At 37.2% G+C, this 10,399-nt stretch overlaps 1 protein-coding gene across 1 annotated transcript; it reads right to left on the reverse strand.

Moving 5' to 3' along the window:
* Positions 1-2,918: 2,918 nt before the first annotated feature.
* Positions 2,919-3,644, reverse strand: LOC145010451 (uncharacterized). Its single transcript, XM_078968990.1, has one exon. It carries the CDS (start codon positions 3,642-3,644, stop codon positions 2,919-2,921), a length of 726 nt encoding a protein of 241 aa, XP_078825116.1.
* Positions 3,645-10,399: the final 6,755 nt, after the last annotated feature.

A 10,399-nucleotide genomic window follows, 5' to 3' on the forward strand; every position in this document is an offset into this window, starting at 1 on the left:
AACCACTTGTGGACTTTGAATCACTGGTGTGATCAATCCAGCTGGCATCAGAATAACCTTCAAGTATTCCATTAGATGACGAATATGTCAATTCAAAAGTACTTGTCCTTTTTAGGTATCCTAGTACTCTACCCACTGCTTTCCAGTGCTCTGTCCCTGGATTAACTGTATACTGACTCAACTTGCTTACAGCGAATGCGATGTCAGGTCGCGTGCAGTGAGTAGCATACATCATGCTCCCAACTGCACTAGCATATTCTAGTTGGGCCACAGCTCGACCAGAATTCACCTTAAGTTTCACACTTGAATCAAAAGGAGTGTTAAATTCCTTAATGTTCAAATGTTGAAACTTTGTCAGAATTTTCTCTATGTAATGAGATTGACCATAGAAATCTGACTACCCGTCCTCTTCACCTTGATACCAAGAATAGTATCTACTTCTCCAAGATCTTTCATCTTAAAGTTCGAGGATAGGTATTTCTTCGTCTCAAGAATACCTTCTAGGTGAGTGCCAATGATCAACATATCATCAACATAAAGACATATAACTACTATGTAATCAGATGTATGTTTAGAGTAAATACATCTATCAGCACTATTGTGTTGAAAACCAAAGGCAGTCACAGTGGTGTCAAATCTCTCATGCCACTGTTTAGGAGCTTGTTTCAACCCGTACAAAGACTTAACAAGTCTACATACTTTGTTTTCTTGTCCAGGTATTATGAAACCTTCAGGTTGCTCCAGGTAAATCTCCTCTTTGAGATAACCATTCAGAAAGGCTGTCTTCACATCCATTTGATGAATATACAATCCCTTCAAAGCTGATATTGCTATGAGAGTCCTAATTGAACTAATTCTAGCAACTGGGGCATAGGTATCAAAATAATTGATCCCTTCTCGCTGCCTATAGCCCTTTGCAACCAACCTCGCTTTATAAGCAGATATGGATCCATCAGGATGATATTTCTTCTTGAATATCCATTTGGATCCTATGGGTCTTCTCCCCTTGGGTAGATCAGCTAACTCCCAAGTTCCATTACCCATAATTGAATCCATTTCGTCATTGATTGCTTCCTTCCACAGAGGAGCATCCCGAGACGTCATGGCTTCAGTAAATGTCTTAGGATCATCATCCAAATTAATTGAAAAGATGACCTCTCTCGTCACTTTCGTTTGTGTTCCTTCGACCAGATAAGAATAGAAATCATCTCCAAAGGTTTTCTCAATTCTAGCCCTAGTACTTCTCCTTGGTTCCTCCACACTGGGAGGAGGTGGGAGTATTTCTCGAGAGGTACTTGTAAGTGTTGTATGACTAGAGTTTTCTTCATCCTTAGAAAACTTGTCCTCAAAGAATTCCACATCTCTGGATTCCACAACAACACCAAAATCAATATCTAGTAATCGGTAAGCCTTGCTATTTTGAGCATATCCAATAAATATACTCTTATTAGCTCGTGCTCCCAATTTGGTTCGCTTAGGATCGGGAGTCCGATAATAAGCAACACACCCCCACACTTTCAAATAGTCTAGGTTAGGCTTTCTACCTTTCCACAACTCATAAGGGCTTGTAGGAATCACACGACTAGTGATCCTGTTATGAACATAACAAGCAGTCAATAGTGCTTCCCCCACAGATTGTTTGGTTGACCCGATTGGTTCAACATACAGTTGACCATCTCACAAAGAGTTCGGTTCTTCCTTTCAGCCAAACCATTCTGTTGAGGGGTGTATGGTGATGTTCTCTCATGTTTGATTCCATTCTCTTCGCAGAATGTGTCAAACTCTTGGTTGAAATATTCTCCGCCTCTATCCGAGCGAAGAATTTTGATGTGTCTTTCAAGTTGATTTTCGACCTCAGCCTTATATCGTTTAAATGCATCAAAAGCTTCATCTTTTGATCTCAGCAAATAAACATGTAGATATCTACTGAAGTCATCACAAAATGTGATGAAATACCTTTTTCCTCCTCGAGTAAGGATTCCATTTAACTCACATATATCAGAATGAATCAACTCAAGTAAAGATGTGTTTCTCTTAACTGATGGAAATGGTTTCTTAGTGAACTTTGATTTAACACATGTTTCACATTTTTCAAAATCTTTTGAGTCATATTTTAACATACCTTTAGTTTGCATTTTTTCAATGTTTTTAACATTAGTGTGAGCTAAACGTTTATGCCATAAAGAAATTGAACAAACAATATAACAAGAAAAGTTCACTTCATTCACATTAGCAACCAATCCATCAATTACATCATTTCCAACACTAGACACACTAGCAACACCACTCTCAACACTAGGACCACTCATATTTCCCTCATCACTAAGACATAAACGATACATTCCCGAAGTGTTGTTAGCCCTCCCAACATATCTTCTGCCTTTAGTGATCACAATTTTGCCTCTCTCAAGCACCATCTTGAACCCACCCTTGTCAAACTTGTCCGCAGAAACTAGACCCTTCGAGATAGTAGGAACATGAAGAACATCTCGAAGAGTCACCCATTCACCACGTGTGAACTTCAACCGAACATCACCCCTTCCTAGAACTTCAGCTCTATGGCCATCAGCACAGACGACAACCATCCCATGAGGCATGGGTTGGTAGGTGCGAAAGCTCTCTCGTTGCCCACAAACATGCACAGTGGCTCCAGTGTCTACGAACCAACCTCGAGCACAGATTGCTCGAGTAAGAGAGGAGATCATGAAAATCTCTCCAAGGTTCACACTAGCCACCATTTCAGTAACCTTCTCGACTGCATGTGCAACCGGTATGGATTTGCGATCTTTTCATTCTCTCGCATAGTGCCTAATCTCTCCGCAGACGTGGCAAGGACCGGCCCTTTTTGGCTTTGAGTTAGGATTTTGATGACCCGGTTTCTTGAAGCTTTGTTTCTTGGGCCCAAAATCCTTCTTGTTCTATCCCCCAGATTTGCCTTTGTGGCTAGAACTCCCACCTGACACATGATGCACACTTTGTCCAACTTTACCTCGCTTGTCCCTGATGCGAGTTTCCTCCTCAATGCGGAGGTGTTTCATCAAATCATCCAAGGAGTAGTCCTCAGATTTGTGCATCATTCTCTTAGAGAAATCTTTCAGCGAGGGTGGCAGTTTTGCGATTATCGCACCAACCTGAAAGAGTTCTGGAAGAGAGATGGTGAGTGCGTTCAACTTGTTGACCATGACTTGGAGTTCATGCACTTTCTCCATAATTGGTTTGTCATCAACCATTTGAAACTCAAGATACTTGGACACAAGGTACTTATTAGTACCTTCTTCATGTGCCTTATACTTGAGTTCCAACGCACTCCATAGCTCTTTAGGATCTTTGACCGGCGAGTAAAGATCATAGAGCCGATCAGATAGGGAATTCTTGATGTGACCCACACACAATTCCTCGGATTCTCTACGCAGAATCCTTTGTTTTTCCAGTTCTGCAATGACCGCTGGGTCCACCGATTCCCCTTCCTTTGGAATTGGATCATCAGGAATTGGTGCCAGTTTTGGGTCCAACAAAAAGGAGAGCTTCAAGACATGAAGCATGAACTTGACCTTTTCGGCCCAACGAGTGTAGTTCTGACCATCGAATTGGTCAAGTTTGGCAAACTCTTGGTTCATGAAGTGGAGGCTAGCAGTAGAGTCCATTAGTCTGTTGATTGATCACAAGATAAAAACCTTTAAGATTGTTGTATAAAACAAACTAATAAACGCGCAAGGAAACCGACAAATAATATTGAGAATTATATGTCGATTAGTTGCGAATAATAGATCCAATTATTATTATTATATTACCGAGTTTCGTCCAAAACCAGATCTATCCTTCTCGATTAGATCCGATTATAAGAAAGGTAGAAGAAGACTGTCCTGTTATTGGACGAATTAAACACAAGACAGAAAAGTAAAACCGACCTGTTGATTGCTGACTTGATCTTGAAGCAACTGCACGGATCAGATTCCTGTCCTTAAAGGTTTTTACTTCGCTTGTATTGGCTGTAAGCAACAGAGTAAAACCCCAGGATTTAATGCAGCTAGATCGATATTCCAACAGCACTGGAAATCAACAAACACAAAGCGACTACTCGGAAACTAGAAGAAAAAACCGCAGAGAGAGGGAGAGCTTTCAGATTTTTGTGTGTGTTCTAAATGGCTCCTAGAGGGCTATATTTATAGGTATCGAAACCCTAGAAGGCATAAACCGGGCCCCCATAGGCCGGCCCAAGAAACCCTAGGACGACAGCTTGCTCTCCAAGCAAGCCGTTTCCTGATCCTTCTAGAATGCCCCGATGACTTATCCATTACGAAGTCAATGCCGGTCAACCATTTGACCGGGTCGGTCAAATCGGCTTGACCCGAACTCACCAAAAATAAAAGCTCCTCAGCTCCTAGCGACCGAGGCGTCGTGCGAAGTGAAAAGTGCGCCATTTCGCGCACTCGCGGCGTCAGCTAGTGCTAGGCTAGGCTAGGCGCGCGCGTGGGCTTGGCCCATTCCTTTGATCCACTAAAGCCTTTGAAGGCTTACCAAGGGAATAGGCTTATAAACCCTCAAAGGTTTCTTCTCCCCACCAATGTGGGATACAAAGGAAATTGCCAACTTGCAATTCCTTTATATATATATATATATATATATATATATATATATATATATATATATATATATATATATATATATAAAGTTCCAACAACCGAACTAAAGGGGGCGATTGATGCAACTTACCCTTGATTGTACGTTGTTTGTTAGGAAGTATAACCCATTATGCAATTTATCACAAAAATGTTAGCACAAATTTACCATTAAAACCTTTCAATTTTGAGACATAATTAAGAGGTGTTGATATTTGGGTATCAAGCAATTAATAATTTATAACAAACCGATTCATCAAAGAGTAAATAAAAGGCTAAACTGTAAATATGGTCATATGGTTAGCTAAAAAATTGGATAAAATCCAAAAAGTTTTGAATTTTGCACCATTGATCCAAAAACTGAAATATTTTGTGGTTTTAATCCCTAAAAAACTTAAAATGTCTATTTTAATCTTTTAATTTCTTTTATATATTATTTTCTATTATCTTAATTATAAAATAATTAAAAAAAATTAAGGAACCCACCTCACCCCACCCTCCATCGTACCCCTCTATCAAACTTCATATTTTCTAAATATCAACCATTTTCATCCCTCATTTTCTAATGAATCCCTCTTTTGTGCATGTTTAACTCTCGTTTTTAATATATATATATATATATATATATATATATATATATATATATATATATATATATATATATATATATGTATATATTGAATTGATAAAGTCAAAATCATTTTTTCTATGAACTTGGTACTGAATCTCTATTATGTAGCATCTCAAAACTATGGCTAAAATTTTCATTTTTAAAGTAAATAAAACATCTATTTTAACAAAATTACATCCGGGGTAACCCATTTGTTCATAATTTATTATTTTGAAATTAGAGTTAATAGGAAGACAATGCGGAATCTCAAATCATAAATCCGTTGATGTTTGTGTACAGTCTTAGCTTCGCAATCCGATAAGTACCTGTAAAATATTTAATCCACAAATGTAAGCACAAACCTTAGTAAGTTTCCCAAAATACCACAGACAACATAGCATAATAATCAGCTAAGTTTATCACCAAGCTCTGAAGACTATTTGTGGTCCTAATGCGCTAACAAACACCTTGTGGATTTACAGTACTCCTCACGGGTTATCAACAACCCTGGGCACTATCAGAAGTCCCATGGACTTATAGCAGTCCAGAAGTTATCAGCGTCTCATTTAACATATAAAAAAAATCAACAAATAAGACCCAGCGGGCCGACATGCATATAGTACCACACAACCAAGTATATTGAAAAGACTTATCTCGCAAGTAGCAGCTAATAACCACCGCTCTCACCTAACGAAGAGTGATCCTACATGGCATGTAAAGAAATATAGAGTACCCTCTCACCTCGGAAGTAACATCTAATCACCACCACTCTCACTCGGTGAAGATTGGCCCTACATGGCACCTAACAGCAATAAAGAGTACCCTTTGAGTCTATAATCCAAAACCCTTAGTTTGACTAAAAGCCAACCCATGTCAATAAGTCAACAGTTAAGGTCAACGTCAACAGCCAATGACTTCAACCTTTGACCCTTACGTCGTGACCAGCCCTTGGTCATGTCATAAGAACTCAATCAACCCGATTCCAACTTGACTCGTTCCAACTCAGAAAATTGGTCATGGACAACTATAACAACCCATTATTTTGAATCTATGTAATAGTATATATCAATTTGTAGTAATAAAGAGAATTTTTCGTATACTATGTGCATTTACATAATCGAACCTCAAAAATTGTCACACCCCAAAACCACAAACGGCGGAAACGTTCCGGGGTGGAGGACGTCATGTGAAGTATCATAACAGTGTAAAGTAGTAAAAAAAAAGCAGCAACATCATCCATTGCATTAAATGGTAAAGTTTTAATACATGTGTGTTCTCTCATAATGTACAACAATAAAAATGAATAATCAAAATATGACGAGTCTTGATTGTGCTCCGTCTTCTCAAGGCCTGGACATCGTACCTGTCTAACTAGTGACCTGAGAATACAAGTTATTTTGAAAGCGAGTATCAGCTTTAAAGCTAATGAATTCATAAGTATTTAGGTGTTATTGTCATGTTTTGGAATGTTGTTAAAAATGTCGTATAAATCCTTAAATAGAACAGTTGATATAAGTATGAAATGTGGTCTTCTACCAAGACCCGAATGTTTTTTAAGTAAAATGATGGCTTTTCCTTTCTATTGACTAGTACTAAAAGTACATAGTCTAACTCTTTGTTTATGTAAAGGTACCACAAAATAAAGTAAAATAGGAAAATGATATGATAGTCTTCTACCAAAACCTAAATGTTCTGTAAGTAAAATGATAGTTTTTCCTTTCTATTGACTAGTACTAAAAGTACGTAGTCTAACTCATCGTTTATGTGAATATATCACAAAATAAAGTAAAATAGGAAAATAATATGATAGTCTTCTACCAAGACCTAAATGTTCTGTAAGTAAAATGATAGTTTTTCCTTTCTATTGACTAGTACTAAAAGTACGTAGTCTAACTCCTCGTTTAAGTGAATATATCACAAAATAAAGTAAACAGGAAAAAACATAATCATGTAAGTATTATCCCTGGGTGACCAGGATTAACACGACATCGCCGAAGCGAAAGGTATACCTTATGAACATCCGAAGATTGTCCCTTCACCCTCTGTAGCGGCTGCAGGGTGGAGGGAGGGTTAGTCCCGTGGCCGACTCCTAATATAAGCGTTAACCTAATAATCATCCGAAGATTTTCATCTCATCTTTTGTTGCAACAGTAGGATGGAGGGATGGTTAGTCCCGTAACTGACTCCTAATATAAGTAACAACCTTAGACATCCGTAGATGTTCATCACCCAGTGTTGCTAACAACTGGGTTCCGGAATGGTTAGTCCCGTCTACACATCCCATCGAACAGGGATAGGCAGGAAAATTTACACAGAAGGTACAGATAAATCTTCCTAATAACTCTAGGTACAAGTATCCAGGTAAGTGAATACATGATAATGTATCTAAGTAACAGTATTCATGTATGGTATTCATGTAAGCGTATTCAGATAAATGTAGCTATGTAAACGTACTCATGTATCATGTAATCCTAGGTAATTGTACTCATGTATCATGTAAGGTACTGGTATAGACTCATGAATGAACTGACTCTTGTGTGATTCCTTGTAATAGGAATAATGTTTTGTTTCATCTAACTATCCCTATGATAATTAACTGGAAAGTAATTGATTGTTCAAGTAGCTTTATGCACCCTCGATACACCAGGGTGTGAGAAACTGAACGAAGGATGGAAACTATAACATCAATACATATATAAGAACATATGCGTATAAGTGCAGTTTTGCTCAAGAAGGAAAAAATAATGGTTTTGCAAGATATCTAGGAGTTTTGAACAATAATTAAGAGTGACTTGATGTCATTTTAATAAACATTTCAAAACTAATACTTTTGTTATCAAGGTATTTTAAGATAGAAAACCATTTCATGTGTCACCTTTTGAAGTATGTGCAATCTACGAAGTGAAAACACAGTCATAAAATACATAAGATTGATTTAATAACATATTGTTTTCTACTTGTATCCCCTTAAAGCATTTAAAATTATTTAAAACATTGATTAGGGGTATGAACTCACCTGTAGATGGTGATTTGGATGAACTGGACGGTGTAGGATTGTTAGGTGTCAAGTGAGGACTTGTACACACACTACGATCCTAATGAACATATAATCACACATATATGCGCTCAAGTAGTCTTAAATTACTAATTGATAATGTTAAGACATCCTAGACATAATAAACACTTTATATAAGTGTTTTAAGCCCTACGGATTGCATCTAAGCTATTGTGGGACAAGGCGCTTGTGTTTAGGGTTCCAAAGGACCCCATATATGAGTTTACTCTCCATATATCCTCACACATGGAGTTTATGATTGTAAACTCTTGAGTTTACGGCTATAAACTCCCTAGCTTGGTGGTATTTTGTGTTTTGAAGTTCTAAATGATCCCTAGAATTATTCCAACTTGGTGGTACAATTCTTGGAAGGGTTTAAGGCATAGAAACACCCCTTTGAGGAGTTTATGGCCCTAAGTCCATTTCCCTTAGAGTTTGCGGCCGTAAACTCTTAAGGATGGGTGTTTTTGATGCTTTCAAGTCTCTTGCACAAGTGGTATAGGTTCTAGACTTTTATTCCAAGCATATGAAGGCCTTTGACACACTTTGGTGCCCTTTAATCATGTTTACGGCCCAAGAACCTGTTGGATTAATGTCTAAGTCCATAACTATAATTGGTAAGACTTGACCCGACCCGGCATGGTCCATTTGGGTTGCATGGCATCATGCACTTGGATAGACTATAATGAGAGAAATAAGACACTTATGGTTATTAATATATTATAAGTTCTAGTATATTAATAATAAGAATAATAAGATTATTTAATTAGTATTGATCAAGAATTAATCTAGGATTAATTAAGTGATCAAAAGAAGACTAATTAAATATATGGGTTGATTGTGTAAATCATCCATACTTATATAGTGGGCTAATGCTCCATGGATTATCTAGTTGGGCCAAAACCCATATGATGCTCCATGGATTCTCCATGGTGTATTTGAACCCATGGATCCAAGGAAATGGAAAGTCATGACAATTAGGGTTTACCCTAATTGTAACACTATATAAAGATATTATTCTTCCCAAAATCGGTGACTAGATTATTCTAGAGAGGGCTAACCGATTTTATGAAGTGTAGAATCCTCTCAAGTTATTCCAAGTGTATTTGGTGTTATGTGAACCATTTGAGGTGTCACACTTGGGGCACTAAGCACTCAAGCTTCATGAAGACAAGCACTATCAAAGAGGTATGTATTCTATCTTGTTATATTCATTATTTTGTATGCTAGATTAGGATAATACCTTGGATGTTCATATTTGCATGTATAATAGAGAAAACATAGATCCAAGGTATTTAGGGTTGCATGTACACTTAGGAGTGTTAGAATGCTCATAACCCAACAGTGGTATCAGAGCCAGGTTTGTTTTCTTGTTATACCTGCAATAGAAGCTGAAAAATCGAGTTTTGATGCTGTCAGCCCAGCTGACTCGACGAGTCCAAGGCAAAATGCATCCAACTCGCCGAGTTGAGTTCATGCACTCGACGAGTTGGACCCTAGACAGCATATCTTCGAGGTTTTTGGCTAGAAATGGACTAGGAACATTACCCTAAGTTGTTTTGAACTTATAAACTTGTTTTTAAATGTGGTAATGTTCATGCTAATCCATTTTCAAGATAATTGTCAATAGATTCATGTTTTGTATTAGTTTAAAGGTTAGACTAATTACATGAAAAAGCTTGATTTGAATTATCTTGTTCTTATAAGTTGCTTAGATTAATAGAAAAGTTGAGTGAAAAAGTTGTTTTCAATCCAAATTAATCTAAGAGTTGAGTATAAAATGTGTTTGTGTAGCTTATCCTTAAGTTACATGAAGAGTCACATTAAAGACTCATAAAACTCATAAAGTTGGCAAAGGTTACAAAAAAGATGAAGAGTCTTGTCCTTAAGTTATGGAGGTTCAAGAGTCACTTCATTAATAAATAAATAAATAAAATATGTAACCTTAATTAATTCCATAAGTTATAAAATAAAGAAAAAGATTAATTCTTTATTAGTTTAAAGTCTTCCATAATTTGTCCACAAGTTATGGAACTTGAAGAGTTTTTGGATTAAAACTACTTTAAATACATAAGTTATGGAATTAATTAGTTTTGAATAGTTTCAAAACTTGCC

This window comes from Lactuca saligna, chromosome 8 (assembly GCF_052625555.1).
Source record: "Lactuca saligna cultivar CGN05327 chromosome 8, ASM5262555v1, whole genome shotgun sequence".
NCBI lineage: Eukaryota > Viridiplantae > Streptophyta > Magnoliopsida > Asterales > Asteraceae > Lactuca > Lactuca saligna.